The 21,862-nt window shown below is 43.2% G+C and overlaps 1 protein-coding gene across 9 annotated transcripts in view; it reads right to left on the bottom strand.

The window, feature by feature from the left end:
• Positions 1-21,862, bottom strand: part of EML1 (EMAP like 1) — a 212,413-nt gene that overhangs the window by 90,323 nt on the left and 100,228 nt on the right. Inside the window, exon 1 of one of the 9 annotated variants that reach the window (XM_061612135.1) lies at positions 15,068-15,091. The exons of 1 other annotated variant lie outside the window; for it this stretch is intronic. Coding sequence is in view for 4 of the 8 variants with exons in the window: in XM_061612126.1 (XP_061468110.1) it covers positions 12,813-12,882 (70 nt within the window). In the remaining 4 variants the exon portion in view is untranslated. Of the gene's footprint in view, positions 1-11,487; positions 11,662-12,087; positions 12,288-12,812; positions 13,761-15,067; positions 15,092-21,862 lie in introns of those variants that run through there. 7 more of the 9 variants (XM_061612132.1, XM_061612126.1, XM_061612127.1 and 4 more) reach the window with 7 other exon arrangements.

Below are 21,862 nucleotides of genomic sequence, written 5' to 3'. Positions count from 1 at the left end.
TTCCAGCACTATCTTGTGTTGCATTCTGGATACTCTGTTCATAGGGTTTTCATGGTAAGAGGTATTCAGAGGTGTTTACTATTGCCTTCCTCTTAGTCTGGATGCATTAATCTGGTGTCTCAGCTTTGACCATTCCACCTTGGTGACCCTGCCAAGAGTCTAGCCTCTTGGTCTAGACTCCTGATGGCATTGCTTTCAGCTTCTTCCACCCTCTCAAACCCCCTCACCATGTTAAGATGTGCATCCTAGAGGAGGTAAAAACTAGTACTGAACTCTTAAATTTGGCCTGGTAGCAAACAGACAGCCAATGCAGTGCAATATTGGTGTCAAAGTCCTGCATGCCCAGGCACCAGTCAATAATCAGCAACAGCATTCTGTACTGCTGCAGTCTGTGGACCACCTTCAGGATAGCCCAACGTACAATCACACTAATACACACCACTCCTCCCCCTCTCTTCTCCAAACACATATTTGAAACCCTAGGGCAGGGGTTCCCAAACGCTGGTCCATGGACCACCAGTGGTCCATGAGCATCATTCAGGTTGTCTGCAGAATGCCGACATTAAATATTCATACTGCTTTTTAATTGTAGTTTAATTGCTTCTTTTATGTCTGTTGTATTGTATTACAATTTGAATTATATGGATTGCAATGAAATACAATATAGAAAACAAAAGAAGCAATAAAAATACAAGGAAAAATCATACAGCATCTAGTACTGTGCATTACAATTGCTACAACAGACAGAAAAATCATTAAGTGGTCCACCAAGACCCTAAGCAATTTTCAAGTGGTCCATGGGGAAAAAAGTTTTGGAACCACTGCACCAGGGAGAACAAAGCAGCTGTGGAAGCAATTTAGAACAATTCAGTGGTGGGGGAAGCAAGGCACTCCCGGGTACCTAAATGACCATGTCCTCTCATATGAACCTGCCCATTAGTTGAAGTTCGAAAGAAGCCCTGCTCTGTGTTCTGCTACCAAGGGAGGCACGCCTGGGAGTGACACAAAATAGGCTTTTTTTCCCCAATGGCAGCATCCAACTCGTGAAACTATCTCCCAAGCAGAGTTTAGCCACCCATCTTTGATGGCTTTTAGATGGGGAGCTAAGATCTTCTTATCCCACCAAACTTTTAGTGGTTTTTAAATGGTTTGTTAAGCCTATATTCTTATGCTGTCTTTTAAGTGATTTTTTTAACTGTTGCTCTGTAAGTTTAATACTATAAACCACCTTGGGAGCCCTTTGAAAGCCAGCATCCTATTCTTCAGGACAGCACTTCAGTGTTGGAAGGACTACAAACAAACAAGGAAAAGTAATTTTAATACAAACCAATTATAATTTTGTAGATTTTAGCTACTTCCACTTGTAAAAATATAGTTTTGAATTGACATTGCTGTTTATTCCTTCCAAATCAAATACATACACTCACACGTCAACTTAAGCCAACATAAAACCTAAGATATTTCACCCACCCATTTCCCAAATGTTTCAAAAATCATATCCCCCAAGTTAAAAACTGAATGCAGCACCTTAAACCCCTATGCTAATTCTCCCCCTCCACCCCGCTCCCACATATCCTGGTGTCATATAATTTTCTGACCAAGATAACTAGGCCCATAACAGATTTGTGACTCCAGTCCTCCATTTCAGTAATCCCAAAGTGGTGTGGCATAGTGGTTAGAGTGCTGGACTATGCCCTGGGAGACCAGGGTTCGAATCCCCACACAGCCATGAAGCTCACTGGGTGACCTTGGGCCACTCACTGCCTCTCAGCCCCAGAGGAAGGCAACAGTAAACCACCTCTGAATACTGCTTACCATGAAAACACTATTCATAGAGTCGCCATAAGTTGGGATCAACTTGAAGGCAGTTCATTTCATTTTCAAAGTGGTATTACCTGCATACTGGGAAACCTTGAGCCCTGGCTCTTTAAAGGTCTGCTATCAGTAAGATATACAAGACAGTTTACACCTGGCCTTGCAAGTATCTCATGCCACACTGTTAAGAAATACTGACTGCATCAAAATATGAATAAACCCTATGAAATTTAAATCTAAAGAGAGGATGAACTATGAAGCTTGTATGATTTTTACACCAACTATGCACATTTAATGGGGGGAACAGAAGCATGGCATACTTTATCAGAAATTAACACATACATTATTGTCATAATAAAATACAAATAATATTTAAAGAGCTCCTGGATTAGCAGCCAAAAGTATTATTTCCTAGTGAAGATTCAATGGTATATATTTATATTGTGAATGTTGATTTATTTGTAACTGAAATGCTTATTTTGGCTACTAGATTCCCTAGCAAAGGCTGACTTGTATATTAAATTCCCACACATATTCATGTGTGATATCAGCCTCCAGCACTGACACCAAGAGCAAGTACTTAGAAAGCTATAATGAACTCTAAATGTAATGTAATTAATATGCCGGAATGAGTTAGTATAGTACTCTTTCCTTCATTACACACATTGCTTCTGCAGTGATTGACAGGAATGGATTTCACTAGTTGTGGGGATCTGCCAACATTTACCTAATTACTTATATGTCATCAAAAAACTTTCTGAATACAGGCGGGCCCCGCTTATATGGCAGGTTCCGTTCCGGACTGCCGCCATAAAGTGGAAATCGCTGTAAAGCAGAACCCATTGAGAATAATGGGCGTGTCGCGCAAAAATGACACGAAAATGCTGCAAAAGCACAAAACTGGCTTTAAAGTGGGGAATTGAAAGCAGCCGCATTAGCGGAACGCCGGAAAGCAAAGCGCCGGTAAGCGGGGCCCTACTGTAACTGTTTTACATAGGCATACAAAATATACTCATAAGGGAATCCATACTGACATATGTAAATAAATACACAAAATATTCTCACACATGTGACACAATCAAAGTTAAGCATTTTGAGGTTCATAAGACAGTTAAGCAGTTGCTTTCAGCTAACTCTCACCCCATCCCGATTGAAGCAACAAGACTTTAAAGCACTATAGGTTGATCGTATATATGGAAATTTATTCTTTGGGTCAAGCTACACATAATGTTAAATGCATATTATTATGATTATTATGATTATTATGATTATTAACTTGTAGTTGACTTGGAGGCACATAACAACAACAACATCATCATTATCATTATCATCATCATCAATAATAATAATAATAATAATTTTACATCCCGCTCCGCAGCCCAGTTGTGTCTTTTTTTCATCTTTTTTTCATAGTTAATAGCATTCTCGGGAGGACACAATTTTTATCAGGATTGTGGTGTACAAGGAGGAGTGGGTTACCCCTTTCCTCCCTCACCACTATACTCAAGAACTCCCCAAACGGCAATGGAGAAGGAAACGGTTAACATCTTTTCTACGATCCTGTGGAAAATCATCCCCCACCTGTGACTGCTACTAACTGTGAAAACAAGTAATCAAAAAAGCAAATTAAAATGAAGTATTTAGCATTGTGTCCAGTTTTGCCCTAAGATGTAAACATTTATAGGATATGCCATTTATGACTCCTAGTAATGAAATCTTTCCATCTAAAAACAAAACAAACCTGACAACAATCTGGCAGGCTAATAGACACTTGTTATGTTTAGTCATCTTGGGCAATAAACCTCCCCTCCCACCAAGGTACTTCATATCAAAATAACATTTGCTGATAAAGCTGAAATGCAAGTTTAGCAAAACAAGTTCTGTGGTATCCAAACATAAAGGAATGTATTTCACTCCACATTCTATTACTGAAAGGAGCTTATGGATTCCCATTAATAATAATAATAATAATAATAATAATAATAATAATAATAATAATAATAATAATAAATTTAATTTATGTGTCGCCTATCTGGCCAGTGGCCACTCTAGGCGATGTACATACAATAAATACAGCAGAATACAATACAAAAAATACAGTGTAATAGTATAGATTATAAAACAAACAATACATAATGGGAGGCATGTAAACAAAAAATATTAAGCCTCCCCAGAAATCCCAAAAGCCTGTTGAAAGAGCCAGGTCTTTAAGGCCTTGCGGAACATATTCAGGGAAGAGATGTGCCGAAGATCTTGTGGGAGGGAGTTCCAGAGGGTGGGGGCCACCACTGAAAAGGCCCTCTCTCTAGTACCCGCCAATCTAGCTGCTTTGGTTGGCGGGACTGAGAGAAGGCCTTGTGTGGCCGATCTTGTAATACATAATTCAGCAAAACTGGCAGTTAACTGAATATAAACTATGCAATTAATGGCTTTGTGCAAGCATAATTTTAAGTTATACTAGTTTTAGGAAACATCTTCAAGGCAAAGTCCAAAATTATCTAAAGATCTAATCTTTTATAAGATGAACTATAATTATTATTTTTTAAATCTACTTGCCTGAAAGGAACTTGTAAAAACAGAAATTCATTAATGGTTGCTTTTAAAGAAACTATTCAGGCTATAACAACATTTATGTTTTATACAATGTCAACAGAAAAATTCAAAACTTTACCAGTGTATTCACTTGGCATGATATTAGGATTACTCCCACAGGTCTAGCACCTGAAGCATTACACAGTAGTGACTACAACTTACTTGATGATTTAAATGTGCATCTGTCCCTTCATGGTTCCACATTATGGAACCAATTCATGCCTTGTCATTCTTGACTCCATCCTTTACCATCCTAGATATACCTGCCATCTTCCAAGACTACATTTCTTGCTTCCATACTGGGTGCCTCCTTATGAGGGTTTTGCTTTATCAAAGAAACAAAGTGCTCAGCCATTTGTTGTGAGCTGTCAAGGACTATGGAGCTTAAACAAGACACCTCTTGGTTAGAGGTTGATCTAATTGAGACTGTGTACTCAAGTCTGAGACTTCTTTCAGCAGAAAGCGATAGGAAATGTGCAACATCAGCCCCTGTGATTGGCAAGCAGACTGGGAGCTCTGGATTGAGCAGATCTGCTATAATAGGTAAGTGGGTTTCTACCCGTACTTGCTCATCAGGCTCCAGATATTTCCAGTTTTCCACTGCTTCCAGCTTCTCCACACTCTCCAGGCCTACATTCAGGTATGGCCATCTCCAGCTAGGTCCTGATAGTAGTCATTCTAGACAAAACCTTTCAATAATTGGTTGTGTTGCTACATTTTCACATTTTCAGAGTTGTGTTTATTTTGGGATTGTTTAGAAAGTTGGTCTCTTGGACCCTTTTGTCACATGCCCTGTGGTTGTACATTTGACTCTGGTAACTTCTGAGCATGTTGTATGATACAACATTGCTAGTCAGTGACCATATGATTCTTCTCCTCTAGTTAGACCACATTTCTTGACCATTCCCTGTGTAAACAATGGAGAGACTGACTTCAAGTGAATAGCAGAGAATGTAGCACATTAAATATTTTAATAAATATAAACCATTAAAAAAAATTGTACTGTACTCTACAGAACTCAGTTTCTTAATTTGCATGACCAGATTATAGCAACAGCTAACTTATCTTTCCTCTTGCTCATGCACAGCTCCCCATAATTAAGAGTGCTTCCAGATGGGTGTTAATTGTGGGATTGGTGCAAGTTTTTCACAGCATCCATACAACATTGCAGGCATCAAAATACCTGCCCATTATCCTCTGCACCTCAATTAATCCCAATTTACCCTTTCTGAAAATCCTTACCAACAACCCATTTGCAATATCTCGTGACCTGTTTGCAAACACACCCACCTTCCTCTACCAATACAGTCATCAGAAGAAAACACTGAGACTGACACCTAGAAGAATGCCAAATCTTGGATTTTCTTGCCATGCACAGAAGGGAAAAAAATCACTCAGGATCTAAGATATCGCTGCTTTGATGAAATCACCTAGCAGCTTGTCACCCATTGCCACAAGCAGACATTTTGAATGCAGGTTGCAATGAACAGCAAATGAAGAGATGGCCACCTTGCTGGAATTACAAATGTATCCTAGAGAATCCCAACCAACTGTCCATTCTGTGACTAGCTAAACAATGTATTACTGATGACTAGAGTAAATACTAGCCAGCATTCTTGTCTACATCTCTACATTTAGTTGCTATAAAAACAGCAAAGCTCCTGCATAGTACTGGTACTATAAAGTAAGATCTATGCACACAGAAGCTGTTGATTCTCAGGCGAAGGCAGGCATACATGTCCAGCAGCATTCCTGTGCTTAAGAATACAGATTTTTTTAAGGACAGAAGAAGCGTCTCCCTGAAAAGGACAGGAATGGTTCTATTTACAATGCAATAGAGTAGAAATAATTTGAAACTGCACATACTGCATATGCAGCATCTGATGTACTCCTTTGCAAGACTACAAGGAAAAGTAAGGATCATGTGAGAACAACCTTCAGCAAACTTTCATCAATTTGTAATTATACTGCCACTATTAGGATGTGGTAAGTTGTGGCAGGAGGTTTCATTCAATAAAACAAAGGGGTAAGTAAAAGCCATAAGAGAAGCAAGTGCAGCAGGTAATAAGAAAAACGTTTTTGGGAACCACTAAAAGGGTCATATCCAACACTGCAGCTCTACTGGCCCAAGAACTTCCATGCACATAACAGAACTTCCTCTTCCTCTCTTGTCCCTTTCAGCTCCACCTCTCTAAATCAACTGTAGAGAATTGGGGGAACCCTCTGGAGCAGATGGGGGTGCACAGATAAGAAACAGAAGTACCATTGTGCCATTGCAGCATTGGATACAACCCAAAGCCACCATCTGGAGGGCTTTGAAATATGCCAGACTTTGACATAGTAACCCAGTGCTTCATCCTTTCTCTCCCATAACGGGACCCAAATTGAAGTCCAAACTATCCCAAACCTCTCAAGTTTGTATTTTCATCCAACAGGGAATAAGATCATCATGAGAGGTATCTTTATCTGGTTAGGCTGGTTCAATTATATAACTATGTTAGTCAGAAATATAGGAAGCTGCCTTATATCTAACCAGGCTATTGGTCCATGTGGCTCAATATTGTCTACAATGACTAGCAGCGGCTCTCCAGGGTTTTAGACAGGGATCTTTCCTGAAGTTGCCAGGGATTGTACCTGGGACCTTTTGCATGGAAAGCATCTCACCAGCCTAATGACTGTTAGAAGAAATACACTTTTGTATCACAGATCTTAAAAATAAGGGAAATTGTGCATTTTTGCAGGCCATGTTGCCTGATTAAAGCAAACAACATTATTAAATCCTTGCAAACTAGGCATCTAACTTTAACGATCAGAATCTACTAATATGCATTAAGGATAACTAGAGAGAGCATGTGCTCTACGTACAGAAGGTCCTAAGTTCAATTTGTGATGGTGTCAGCCCTAGATGAAATGCAGATGATACAAAATTGGGGGGCATAGCTAATACCACGGAAGATAGAAACAAAATTCAAAGGGACCTTGATAGACTGGAGCATTAGGCTGAAAACAACAGAATGAAATTCAACAGGGATAAATGCAAAGTTCTACACTTAGGAAAAAGAAACCAAATGCACAGTTATATGATGGGGGATACTTGGCTCAGCAATACGACATGTGAGAAGGATCTTGGAATTGTCGTTGATCACAAGCTGAATATGAGCTAACAGTGTGATGTGGCTGCAAAAAAGGCAAATGCTATATCAGGCTGCATTAACAGAAGTATAGTTTCCAAACTGCGTGAAGTATTAGTTCCCCTCTATACAGCACTGGTTAGGCCTCATCTTGAATACTGCATCCAGTTCTGGTCTCCGCACTTCAAGAAGGATGCAGACAAACTGGAACAGGTTCAGAGGAGGGCAACATGGATGATCAGGGGACTGGAAACCAAGCCCTATCAGGAGAGATTGAAAGAACTGGGCATGTTTAGCCTGGAGAACAGAAGACTGAGGGGAGATATGATAGCACTCTTCAAGTACATGAAAGGTTGCCACACAGAGGAGGACCAGGATCTCTTCTCGATTGTCTCAGAGTGCAGGACACGGAATAATGGGCTCAAGTTGCAGGAAGCCAGATTTCGACTGGACGTCAGGAAAAACTTCCTAACTGTTAGAGCCATACGACAATAGAACCAATTACCTAGAGAGGTAGTGGCTCTCTGACACTGGAGACATTCAAGAGGCAGCTGGACAGTCATCTGTCGGGAATGCTTTGATTTGGATTCCTGCACTGAGCAGGGGGTTGGACTTGATGGCCTTATAGGCCCCTTCCAACTCTATTATTCTATGATTCTATGGTATCCTAGGCAAGGAGCATATTCAGCATCCCCTCTATTTGTTCAGCTTTTGAATATATTGTTTTTCATTGCATTTGTAGCCCATATCATGATTTTTATTCATGATTTGTATGAATGACTTCTCCCGGTCACACAAGACAATAAATTTTCATGAATGGATCTGATCACAATAATTTGTAATCACTCACACACACACTATTTGTTGAATGATGACTGATAGTTTCATTTTTTATTTATAGAAATATTTACTAAGAGCAGTGCTAACCCACCCAGTATGCGAACCAAAACACAGCCATCCTTTGAAATTAGTATATCACAGGATTTTGCAATGCGGTTCTCCAGCCAAATAATGTGTACAAAAATGCATATACTAGGAGAAAGTGTGCATATAAATGCATACATTAGTGGAAAAAACATAACACCACATTATATTAGAGGGAATTGCTTTGCATAAATGTTTATATTAGGAAAAACCACGTACAAACATGTGTCTATTAGGAGAAATTTACACTAAAATTCTAATGAATTTTCATGAGAACTTTTTTTTCAAAGAAATTGCAAACTGATGTGGAAATGTGGAAAACCGAACATAAGAATGGGAAAATAAGAGAAACCAAAATTGACGTATTTGTCTATGCCTAATTGCCAGCTTTATTAAAGAAAATGAACTGTTTGGACTATTGGTTTCAGCTGTGAACAACCAGGAGGAGGATGCTGGTGCTCCCCCATCCAGTCGCAGCCCAGTGCCACAGGGATCTGCCCTGGTTGCCTGCTCTGAGATCAGGCTTTGATTTCTGACATGTCCATCCAAATAATTTCAGAAAGCAGGGCTATAAATAGTTTTGCCTGAGTCCTTGAAGAAGCAGTGCCAGTATATCAGACCAAAAGCAGTCAACTTTGTGCCCTTCACATGCTGCTGGACTCCAGCTTCCACCATCCATAAGAATATAAGAGCCTGCTGGATCTTCTAGTCCAGCACTGTGCTCTCATAGTGGCCAACCAGATGCCAATGGGAAGCCTGAAAGCAGGACCTGAGTGCAACAGCACTCATCCCACTTGTGGTTCACAGCAACTGGTATTCAGAAGCATGCTGGCAGCTTCATTTGAATCCCTTAAGTAACAAACACGCTGATGTCCCTGCACAAGCAAACTGCAGATGAATTCAGAAAAAGAGCTCAAATAATGTAAATGAAAATGCTCACTTGCTGGATGAAAAATGCTCGAAAGGCAGCTCCTTGACTCTGCATTTGCTCACTAAATTAGAAGACAGATAGACAGACAAAACAGGACACTATAAAAAGCAAGTAATTTTTTGTGATCTGATATTGCCAGACTGGCCATTCAGCCTCCAAACGTGAGTCAGAAGGGGACCAAGAAAGGATGCAAGTGCCAGAGACTGTGGGAAATGCATTTGCAATACTAAACATATATCCACCCAACTTCAGAACAGATCTAGCCATGTCCTAACACTAACAGTGCTGATCAGTACACCTGGTCTGCAGTTAGATGCTGCTGAAAGACAGAGCCAGTGCTCAAGATTCCACTTGAATGTTTTTGCGATCTTTCTCCCACAACAACAATTTAGAATCCTATAGATCTACTCATAATATTAAGCTGATGTGATTTCAAATGTCTTCATAGCGCCCCCCCCCAAAAAAAAATTTGAGTGCCTAGTAGCCACCATGGTATCATATACACCTTCTTATAAAACTATAGGAAATAATGATCATTGAAGTGACAAAAGAAAAAAAGCAACAGAACCACCACCACCACCCCCAAAAAACAACACCTGTGCTTCGAGACACACACTCCCAAAAGTTTTCATTTTAGAGCTCAAAGCAAACAAAGGCTTGCTTTGCTATTCTAGACAGTTTGTAGAATGAAGTAGTTTGAAAACCTGCCAGACAGGACCGAGATTCTAGGGAAAGTACCTCATGAGGGAAGGCCACAGAAATGATAAAAAGAATGCAAGTGCATTACTCAAGCGCATGAACGAAAATTATTATTGAATTAAAGCCCAGAACAACATTTTCCCTCTCTTTTCCCAGTATGGGTAATTCCTAAACTCTTGCTATTAAAATATCCTACATCAATATATATTAATCTCTTCCTTTGTCTCAGCCTGAAGTGCTTAAGCACTTTTTTCATTTACAACATACAAACTAGTCTACATCTCTGTCTGTCCTACTGCTCATTCATTGACAACCTGTTCAGATATTAAAAGCTTTGTCCAATAAACTATGACTTATTGGACACAGTATAAGCCTTCTGCCCATGTGCTTACTCCTTGGCCGTCCCCTTTCCTTCCCTCTTCCCCTTGCATGACCTGGATATATGCTTAAAGTTTCCTGGTTCAGTTGTCACAGGAAGCTGTGGTTAAACAAATCACAATCTCTTCCTCAAAGCCTGGAACTCCAGGGGAAGGGTGAGGGGAATGCCAAGGACATGGGCACAAGGCTAGTTCTCAGTCCAATAAACCATGGTTATCAAACCAAGATTTTTACATCTGAACCAGGCCTTTAGCTTTACTTCCTTTTGAATTCTCCTCCAGCTGTATTATATACTAAACACAGCTTCTAATTTTTTATCATTCTCTGCAGAAATATTCAAATGTTTCCACCTTCTAAACTGTAGAAAACTCTTAAGCTAATTCTACGTTCACATCCTTTTAACCTTCTTTCACACATTTCTCTATATTTAAAACACCTTCCCAAAGTTCCTATGTGACAGTGAACCATTTTCCCCCCTTCAAAACCAGCATTGTAACAAATTATCCCTAATTTGTTTTCTCATGGGCCACAATTTGTACACCTCTATTCATCCAATCTCGCCAGGGTAGTGGCTGTAAGTCCAGTTCTACAACATCTTATCATACAAACTAATCCTGTTGAAATCAAACACATATGATGAATCAAGCTGTTTGTGCTGTTTATAAGGAAAGCCATAGGCATGGACATGATCCATCAAAAAACACTTATTAGCTAATGTACTTCATGAAGTCTGCTGTTTTTCTGAAAACATCTACAAATCTTGGTTTTTTATTCAGTAAATAATTTTTTTATTCAGTAACAGAGCTCCCACACTATTTACACAAGGAGCTGTTTTGCCTATACCTTGATTTATAGAATCTCCTAGTTCTCTGCTTTAGGACAGCTTGCCTTCCCTGTTTTCTAACATTAAGAAAAACAAAGAATCTAATCATGTACAACACAAATGCAGCATTTCACATATTTTCTTGTCCAGCCAACAGTCGCCCAATTACATTTAACAATAAAAGATTTACGTACTCTATACAAAAAGTTTTGAGGTACCCGATTCAGTTTAGTGATTACAATTTCATCAGGCAAAAAAATCAAACTCTAAAAACAGAGTTTCAAAGCTCTTTGCAATTAACAGTGCAACCCTGTACAGGACTATTGAAAAGTAAGTCCCAATGAGTTCAGTGAGGCTTGCTCCCTGGTAATCAGGTACAAAACTGCAGCCTAATAGGATGGATCCCGTTTTTTAAAAAATTACCCCACTCATGTTGTTCAGCTGGCAACTCACATAATTACTATAGACCCAGCTGCTCAACTTTAATTCCTCCAATGGAAGTGACTCTCCTGCCTTTTACATTTTTTCCCTGAAAGTTTACTGTAAATTAAGCCGATTCAATGTAATCCCAAGAAACATGCCAGAAACTACAGAACTTAGAAACAGACATTTTCTCCAGCTCAAAACAGACTTTTGTTTACTTTGAAAATAGCCTCACTAGGCTCAACAAATCTTTCACACTGTACTGCATTCGAAACAAACTGAACCCATCACCAGAATTAGACAGAACATCAATGATTCATACTGAAAACACTATTCACAAATACACATTCCTTGGAGATTTGAAGACTTGCCTTGCTCATTCAAAGCCAAAGACTGCAAACTAAAAAAACATGGCAATCGGACACGCCTTTAGCCCGTTTACTGGTGGTCTCCTACAACGCCAACCCAGAAGCAGAAAGGAATGTCCCTCTTCCAAACACAATACGGAGAGTATTCACTTTCTTTCCCCCTCTCTGTGTGCATCTTCTCTTACACACACACACACACACACACACGTCTACGCATTCCTGCAAACCAGAAACCAAGGTGCGGAGGGGGGAGTTCTCCACAGCAGACATGATTAGCTCTCTCGCTTTCTCTCCCAAGCATATACACACGAGTAACTTGAAGAGCAAACTGTTTTCTGCTGTGCTGTCAGGCAAAACAAGGTAGTGGTGGTGGTGCCAAGTTCTTGGTTCCCTCCCTCCCTGCTTTCCTCTTTTCCCGAGTTCCGCGTAGTTCCAGGGCAGAAAAAAGATTATGGGGAAGAGAGCCTAGCCAAGGCCCTGTGCTTCACCCAGGCGGAATAACTGGGGACCGGAGAGGGGGGGGTGGCTTATGGATTTCTCTCTTGCCAGCTTGCTCTGCACATCCACCTTACTTGGCAAGAAGTAGGCGGCGGCGGCGGCGGCCAAGACTTGCAAGGCACATACCGAAGCCTCCAGTGCTGGACGCCCTTGCTTTTGCCCACCCATCCTAAGCAGAGTGTGTGCGAGAGAAGGAAGGAGGAAGGGAAGTCCTACTTTCCTCTCCTTACCATTGCAGAACTGCAGAAGCGAGGTGGTGTCATACAGGCTGCTGTAACTGGAAAATCCGTCCTCCATCATCCTGAAGCCAGCTTCGCCTCTTCTTCTTTCTCCTGAGGGGTTGTTGGCCGCACACTCACCCGCCCCAGACCTCTCTAGCCTTTCTTACCGCCACCACTTCAGGCGCCTTCTCCTTCTCGTTCCTCCTCTCTCTCTTGCTGTTTCTTGCTCCCTCCTCTCAGCCACCCACACATGCATACACACACTGAGCTGAGGAGAAGCTGGGGCTGGGGCCGGCCTGCTGCCTGCCTCTGCCAGTTGCCATAACAACGCATTCACTCCACCGTGGCTTGGGCCGCCGCCGCTTCTCCTCCTCCTCTCTTCACTAGAAGGAGAGTGGGAAGGGGGAAAGAATGGGGCGGGCGGCTTTCCTCTGAGCCTTTTGGGTCGGAGATAGAGAAATGAGTCGTCCGGCCCCCTTTCTCTCTCTCGGTGAATGGAGGGAAGCGAGGAGAATGGGGATACTTCCCTCTGTGCCTTGGAAGGCAGGGAAATAGAGCGTTTCGCCTCACCCCTGCTGGCGAATGGAGGAGGCTGTATGGTTTCTCTCCAATTTTAGGAGGCAACCCATTTCTCCCGTAGTTGCTCTGTCCGCATAATGGAGCTGCTGGGTCGCATCCTTTGGGGAGGGGGTTGTTTCAGGGGTATGGTGCTAGGAAGATAAGAAGCTGCCTCGCCCCCGCCCAGTCCATTAATCACTCCCTAAAGGCTGTTAACGCCAAAGCGAGGGGGAAAGGGCGCTCGAGCACGGCTTGAGGAAGGCTGCCTGGCCCACCAAACAATGGGGGGGGTGACCAAACGGCGATGGGTGGAGGAGGGTGGAAAGAAGTGCGTGCGTGGCTGTGCACGGAGCTCGTTTTCTGCCCTGTCAAAGTCATCGGGGATGAGAGCGACGATGTGAATCATGACAGGACTGTGAGAACTGGGAGCAATCTCTCTCTGGGATTCGTGAAAGCCCGACCTATTCGCACGAGTCTTAGGGCTTATCCAAACGGAGAGGGATAATCCACGGTTTCCATATTCGGTTTGTCATCTGATAGCCCTCACTTTGCCTTTTATGCACCCTACCCACCCGATTCATAGCCGGTTTTACGCACTTGCTGTGCTTTGCAAGCATTTAACTTGCCAGATGCCTGCAAGTAGCCCACACCGCACCGGGGCAGCCACGGTGAGGTACGCGGGATATTTTCGTGAGCAGCTGCTCTGCACGAATGAGCATGTACGTTTGAGAGGACTCAACTCGGCCTGCTCTGCACTCTCAGCTCTGCAACCCCTTATCATTGCCCAGAGCGGCTGGGCCTTGGCGTGAAATCCTAATAAAAAGGAAACGCGCGCTCTTAAACATGGGCAGAGTGCCTTTTCATTTCACCATTGAGTGCCTTACATACTTCAGCACACGCACTTCAGAAACCATAGCTTCTAATAAACATCGATTCAGACTCCTCCTCACCCCCCCCCTAAAAAAAAAATCTTGGCCTCCTTATAGGAAATAGAAGTACTGTAACCCTTTTGGCTTCAGGATGATTGAACCACGCCCTCCTTAGCCAGCTCTGCCTTAGCCGAGCGGCTGCTCCCATCCAGTCTGCCAGTCGCGGGCCTAGAGTCGTTTCCAGCACGTCGTTCAAAATATGGGCATGGGAGGGAGGATCGGGAGGGCAGAAGGGGGCGAGAGAGCGCAGACGACAAACTGAGCGACGTCCGCAAGGACAGAAAGTGAAAGGGACCGGGAAAGGAAAAGAGAAAGAGGTTTGCTGGGTTTCAATCCTGGTAGGGAAAGTAGGAAGATGGAGATAACACAATGAAAAAATGATAAAATGTTAGCTAGAGGGTGAGGGGAAAGCAGCTACTATTTTTTTACCCTTGAACAGAGGCTGCCTCTGGCTATTGCTGTTTGAAGGGGAAATTGCTGGAAAAAAATAGATACGCCAACTGGGTGGAGTTGAGCGACGGGGACGTGACTGGTGTGGATTTTTTAAATGCTTCAAAAAAAAATCCTCTAGACTGTCTGCTTTAACGCAGCTGGAGCTCGATTCTGTGCGGGTTTCCTTTGAAGTAAGCCTCCGTTGAGACAGTGAGCCTTACGCCAAGGGACATGTGTCTTGGGTTGCAGCCGTGCAGCGCAACTTGAAGCATGTTTACTCGAAAGTGAGCCCCGCTGAGTTCCATGGGTCTTGCTCCCGAGAAAGTATACATAGGAATTGCAAACCTGGATTGATGTTGTGAATGAAATCGGCACCTGTTGACCCAAAGTGCTCCGGGGTGAAGTTGAAGAAACGGAGTGAGACAGAGTAGGAGGAGAGGATTTATTTACAAGACGTTATAATATAAAGCGGTCTCTTCACCAAGAAGAGAGATCTGCAATTTAGGCTGCAATCCAATACACGCTTGCCTGGGAGTAAGCCCCATTAATGGAGCTTACTTCTGAGTAGACTTCTCTTAGATTGCGCTTACTTAGTGTGCTGCATGCATGGCCGAAGAGATGGCTGAGTTTTTTTCAGTTTGATTCTGCCTGTTATAAGGGGAAAGGAAGAATTAGGATCCCTATACGTTTTACTGGAGTAATATTCATTAACCCATCTGCACAGCTTTAACAAAAGCATAAGCATAGCACTTTAATAAGGAAGTAACCCCATGGAATTCAGTGGGGCATTGTCCTGGGTAAGTGTGCATAGGATCCCAGTCTTAACATCATTTTGCTGCCACTATTAAATCATCTCTTTGCCGCCCAGCGGAGCTCTTTCGAGTTGTCCGGGGGCTTCTCCATTCAAATCCTCTGGACAGGGTGGAATCATCGGAGGCCCGCTGTAATCAGTTTGCCGATCACTTCCAGAATAAGATCTCATGTATCCGCTGGGACCTAGACTCTCAAGTTATAGCAGTAGATCCTAGTGAGGTGTCCGGAGCACAGTCTTGTCCTGTTTTGTTGGATGAGCTTCAGTTGGTTCAACTCGAGGACGTGGACAAGGTGCTTGGACAGGTACGTGCAACCACTTCGGTACTGGATCCTTGCCCCTCCTGGCTGATAAAAACTAGCAGGAATGGAACAGGTAGCTGGGCCAAGGAAGTGATAAATGCCTCTTTACGAGAGGGAGTGGTCCCGGGCTGTCTGAAAGAGGCAGTGGTGAGACCACTCCTGAAAAAGCCTTCCTTGGACCCAGACAATTTTAACAGCTACAGGCCAGTGGCGAATGTTCCATTCCTGGGCAAGGTCTTGGAACGGGTGGTTGCTGGCCAGCTCCAGGCGCTATTGGATGAAACTGATTATCTAGATCCATTTCAATCGGGTTTTAGGCCCGGTTTTGGCACTGAGACAGCCTTGGTCGCCCTGTACGATGACCTATGTCGGGAAAGAGACAGAGGGAGTGTAACTCTGTTGATTCTCCTTGATCTCTCAGCGGCTTTTGATACCATCGACCATGGTATCCTTCTGGAGAGGCTCGCGGAGTTGGGAGTTGGAGGTACTGCTTGGCAGTGGTTCCGCTCCTACTTGGCGGGTCGTCTCCAGAAGGTAGTGCTTGGGGAACATTGCTCGACACCGCGGGCTCTCCAATATGGGGTCCCGCAGGGGTCAGTTTTGTCCCCCCTGCTTTTTAATATCTACATGAAGCCGTTGGGAGAGGTCATCAGGAGTTTTGGAGTGCGTTGTCATCAGTATGCTGATGACACGCAGCTCTACTTCTCCTTTTCATCTTCTTCAGGTGAGGCTGTCGATTTGCTGAACCGTTGCCTGGCCTCGACAATGGACTGGATGAGAGTTAACAAACTGAAGCTCAATCCAGACAAGACTGAGATGCTGTTGGTGGACGGGTTCTCTGATCGGATGGTGGATATATACCCTGTCCTGGATGGGGTTACACTCCCCCTAAAGGACCGGGTTCGTAGTCTGGGAGTCTTTTTAGACTCTTCCCTCTCACTTGAGGCTCAAGTAGCCTCGGTGGTTAGGAATGCGTTTTACCAACTTCGGTTGGTAGCCCAGCTACGTCCCTATTTGAGTAAAGAGGACCTAACATCAGTGGTACATGCTCTGGTAACCTCACGTTTGGATTACTGTAATGCGCTTTACGTAGGGCTGCCTTTGAAGACAGTTCGGAAGCTACAACTAGTGCAAAATGCGGCGGCCAGATTGCTGACAAGGACCAAGCGGTCCGAGCATATAACACCTGTTCTGGCCAGCTTGCACTGGTTGCCAATATGTTTCCGGGCTAGATTCAAAGTGTTGGTATTAACCTATAAAGCCTTATACGGTGCGGGACCACGATACCTTGCGGAACGCCTCTTCCGATATGAACCGGCCCGTGCACTACGTTCTGCTACGAAGGCCCTCCTCCGGGTTCCAACTCACAGGGAGGCCCGGAGGGTGATGACAAGATCTAGGGCCTTCTCAGTGGTGGCCCCCGAACTATGGAACAGTCTTCCTGAGGAAGTACGCCTGGCGCCGACTCTGCTCTCCTTCCGGCGCCAGGTCAAAACCTTCCTATTCTCTGAAGCATTTTAAGTTACATTGATCTAATTTTAATAATGTTTATTGTATTGTTGATTGTATTTTAATATTATTTTGTTATTCATTGTATTTTTATACTATTTTATGTTCACCGCCCAGAGAGCTATCGCTAGTCGGGCGGTATATAAATTTAATAAATAATAATAAATAATAATAAATAATAAATTAAGGTTTATTAGTTACCACAACTACATGCACTTTGACCACACTTTTTGATGGAGAGCTGTAGCAAATCTATGTGGAGATTCTAGTCCATATGATTAACCACACAGATAAATAATGGCTGTTAATTCTACCATAAGAGTAGAAAGGTGTAGTTGCATACAAGGCATAGCATTTGAGCTCGTGCACAGGAAATGCCACTCCCTGTTTTGAATGGTAAGTCTCAGCCCTGGAATAAGTGGTGTAATGAAAGAGAGATCCTCTGAGCATGTGTTAAGCATTTTCCACTACTTGTAATGGGCTCCTGTTTTTCTGAGATTAAAGGACAAAGTTCTACATCGGAGGACACTGCTTGAGTCCTCCTTTTTTCTTACTTATCTTAGTTTATTCTCAGCTGTACAGTCATTATACTTGGAAGGCACTGTGGTGTTGAACAATACAATCTATAAACCGCTTAGGCCAGTGTTAGTGGCCTAAAGCTAGGCTTAGTCCCTTGATTGGACTGTAGCCCTAAGGCAATGTTTTTAATGAAAATACAAGATAGCCAAGAATAGTTATTTTTAACTTTGATGAGAGAAAGGAAGCTACACAAGTAAAGAATGGTAATTACTTAACGTTTATATTTAGGATCCCAGAACATCAAACATTTATACATGAAATGCAGGACCATCCTTTCTTCCCATCCCATTATCACTAAAAGAAGCCCTAATCAGGTGGCTGTAGCTCACACAATTCCCATTACACAAGAGGAAAAGCAGGACCACATTTGCTGTCTCTGTCCTTCTGATGCCTACCAATCACTTGGCCATAGCGCTCTCCACCTCACCCTCCTGATCATGCAGAGTTCTGAATTATGCAGGGAGCATCCAAGTGTAGATTGGGCTGCCATCTTCAGATCTTCCCCCCAAGATGGATGGGGAGGATGACCAACATAGGATATGATGTGTGGGCAGAGACAGCAAGTGCAGCTTATATCCGTATTCTGTAGTGTTCTAGATTGTGCTAATTGGAAACTGGATTCTCCTCAAACAATTTAGACAATTGATAGACATGGCTGCAAGAAGGCACTTCCATTTTCTATTAGCTATAGTTTGCTGTGCTATCTGAACTTGGACAACTGTGGTTAATCTTAAGTATGGTTAGTAACAACAATCTAGCTTCAAACCATAATTTATGAGGCTGGTTTGTTCTCTCTGACTGTAGTTGAGATGAACCACAGTTTAGGGGTCAGTAGACATAATAAATGACTGTTAATCTAAAACTGAAGTTTCCAATCTCACAAAGGGTGTGGTTTTGTGTTAGAATACTAACATTCCTCAATATGTTACACAGGCGTGTATACATCTAGGGATAAGGCTAGTGAGATCCAGTGCAGTGTAATGTTTGGGGTGTTGGACTATGATCTGGGAGACCAGGGTTTGAATCTCCACTCAGCCATGAAAGTTACTGAGTGACTTTGGGCCAGTCACTGTCTCTTAACCTGATCTACCTCACAGGGTTGTTGCAAGAATAAAATGGGAAGGGGAGAACCATGTGCATCACCTTGAGCTCCTTGGAAGAAAGTTGAGAGATAAATGTAAGAAAGAAAATAGATAAGGCACATTCAAGACAGTATTAAACACATTTACAATGCAATCCCAACCATGTCTACTCAGCAGGAAGTGGATAAGTGGAGTTAGGATTACAGCCTTTGTTCCCTTGCATTCAGTGGGAGAGTCACAGTGTAATTCCATACATGTCTACATAGAAATGAGCTCCATTGTGTTAAATGACATATACTTCCAGATCAGGGTGTATAGGATTGCAGTGTTAAGCCTGGATGGCTTTAAAAAGAGGATTAGACAATTTCATGGAGAATGGGGCTATCTGTGGCTACTAGCGATGATGGTTATGTTTTACGCTCTCTTGTCAGAGTCGGTATGCCTTGGTATACCAGTTGCTGAAAATCACAAATGGGGAGGCTGTTGTTGCACTCAGGTCCTGCTTGTAGGTTTCCCATAGGTGCCCACTGTGAGAACAGGATGCTGGCTTAGATGTGCCTTTTGTCTGATCCAGCTGGGCTTTTCATATGTTTTTAAGTATGCTTACTTGCTCCCTGCTAATATGCACAATCTAGAGCTCTGCCTTCCATACCTGATTACTTATGGCAAGTAAGGATTGCTAGTTTAACATTTATAGATTGCTAGTTTATAGATGTCTATAATGGTAGCACCAAAAGAATCAGAATGAACACATGAAGCTATCTTATGTGAAGTCAGATGATGGTCAATTTTGCCAAATGTAATCTAGTACCAAGCCAAAATGATCCCCCTTCCATTTCACTGCCCTAGTCACAGGCAGCAATACTGTAGTGACAAAAGCCCCCCCCCCCAAATTCACAGTTGAAGTCTGCTTAGAAGCCATCCTGTTCCCTCCACAAAAAAAGTTCTGGGGCCAATGTCACATGACATCACTCCTGGGGGGGGGTAGGAAAGAAAAATAATGCCTGCTACTGGGGGAAGCTATTGGCAGTAGCGATGAGCTTCACCTGTCCAAAGTTTCACACATGCACACCCAAAATTAGCAGGAGGAGTTGCCCCCCCTTTCACATATACCTCACCTTCACATAGGTAACTTTTGGTTCATCTTTGGTCTTGTGTGCTGTCCAGGATCTTGGGCAGGGGTCTTTTCTAGCCCAGGTATCTGAGATCCTTTCGCTCAGGGGTAGGGAACTTTTGTGGGCCAAGGGCCACTTTATCCTGGTGGAATACTGTTGGGGGCCACATTCCAATAGTGAATGGGCAACACACACAGTTAACATACACAGATACAAGTAACACAGTGTAGCTATGAGATTCAACTTAGCTGGAGATACCAACTAAGAGTAAAGCAAAGCGTGTGTTCTGCCTGTGGGCTATGGCCCTTCATCTTGAACAGCAACAAAGCAACAAGCTTTGAAAGCCTCTCAGTAGCTCATAGCCTTGCCTTTTGACTCCTAAAAGTCACACTCAAAAATGTTTTTTTTAAAAGATTTCTCAACACGTTAACATGACAATGTCCCATTACAAGGATAGTATGTGTGCATGTGTCAGTTTGTGAATGATTTATCCTGAAAAGACCTCTGTGAAGCAGGGAAACAATACCCTAGTTTCTCAGAGGAGGAAGTTAGGCTATTTGGGTAACAAACATCTGCATGCAAATAGAAACCAGCTGAGTGACCGATACAAGAAATTCCATCTTACAGAAGGATAAAAATGACAGAGAGGCAATAGCTATCACCCTGCAAGTGTAACACTTAGCCTCAAGACTCTGAATTCTAGTTCATAAAGTGTTAGTTGTTAATTAATGGACATTTTCACCCATAAGCTGTTGTAAGCCATTCACTTAAATCCTTCTGTAATGTGAATACAAAATGTACATTGGTTACAATTTGCATTTGATTTCTTTCTGCATTCTAGTCTGCATTAGCAGTAGTCGTATGTGGCTGTACCAGCACAAGAGAGGCTCAAAGCACCTCCCCCTCATCCCTACCACTGCAATAAATTCACATAACTGTCCCATCCTTCTTCTTCCTCTGGACCAGCAAGGTGTCCTCCACCAGCAGGGCCAGCGCCAGAGGGTGGCCAGGTTGGTCCCTGGCCAAGGAGCCCCTGAAGGGCCCCTCCTTAGGGTGGGTTAGTAGTACTCCCATTCCATGATCCGCAGCAGCGTTGGTTCGCAGAGAGGGAGCTCCCAGGCAACTCCCCCACAGCTGTGCAGGCGCACAACGCCCACCTACAAACCCCACCTACCTCTCCCATTGTGGTGAATTCTGGCCGCACTGCATACATGCCTGCCATCAACCAAGATGGCGGCCGAGGCTTCCCTAAGGAGCTGATGCCCCTGCCGCCATCTTGGTTGATGGCAGGCATGCGCTCACATGCAGCCAGCATTTACTGCAGCAAGAGGTAGGTGCAGGCAGATGCTGTGAGACCCGGCCAGGCTGGTGCCCAAGGGCCCAGTCATGCCTGGCACTAGCCCTGTCCACCAGCAACCCATCTGCTTCATTCCACCTCCACCCCCTGGACCACTAGCTTCCATTCTCAGTTTTGCTATAACTCTGCAACTGACCCTGCACAGCACAGCCTGTAATTAAAAAAATAATAAAAGTAACCGCAACAAATATGCTGTCAGGATGGACTGCTACATCAAAACAATATTACATTGTTTTTGCAAAATAAGATGTTGCATTGGCACTGCTAGGACATCACAGTGAAGATGTTAGAAGATATGCTGACACAAATGTTGATGATAGGTGTGGGGAATGTAGGCTCACCAGCTGCTGCTGAACTACAACTTCAATGGCCAATGACCAGGTAT

Source organism: Rhineura floridana, chromosome 2 (assembly GCF_030035675.1).
Source record: "Rhineura floridana isolate rRhiFlo1 chromosome 2, rRhiFlo1.hap2, whole genome shotgun sequence".
In the NCBI taxonomy this organism is placed as follows: Eukaryota; Metazoa; Chordata; class Lepidosauria; order Squamata; family Rhineuridae; genus Rhineura; species Rhineura floridana.
This window is presented reverse-complemented; position numbering and strand designations above follow the sequence as displayed.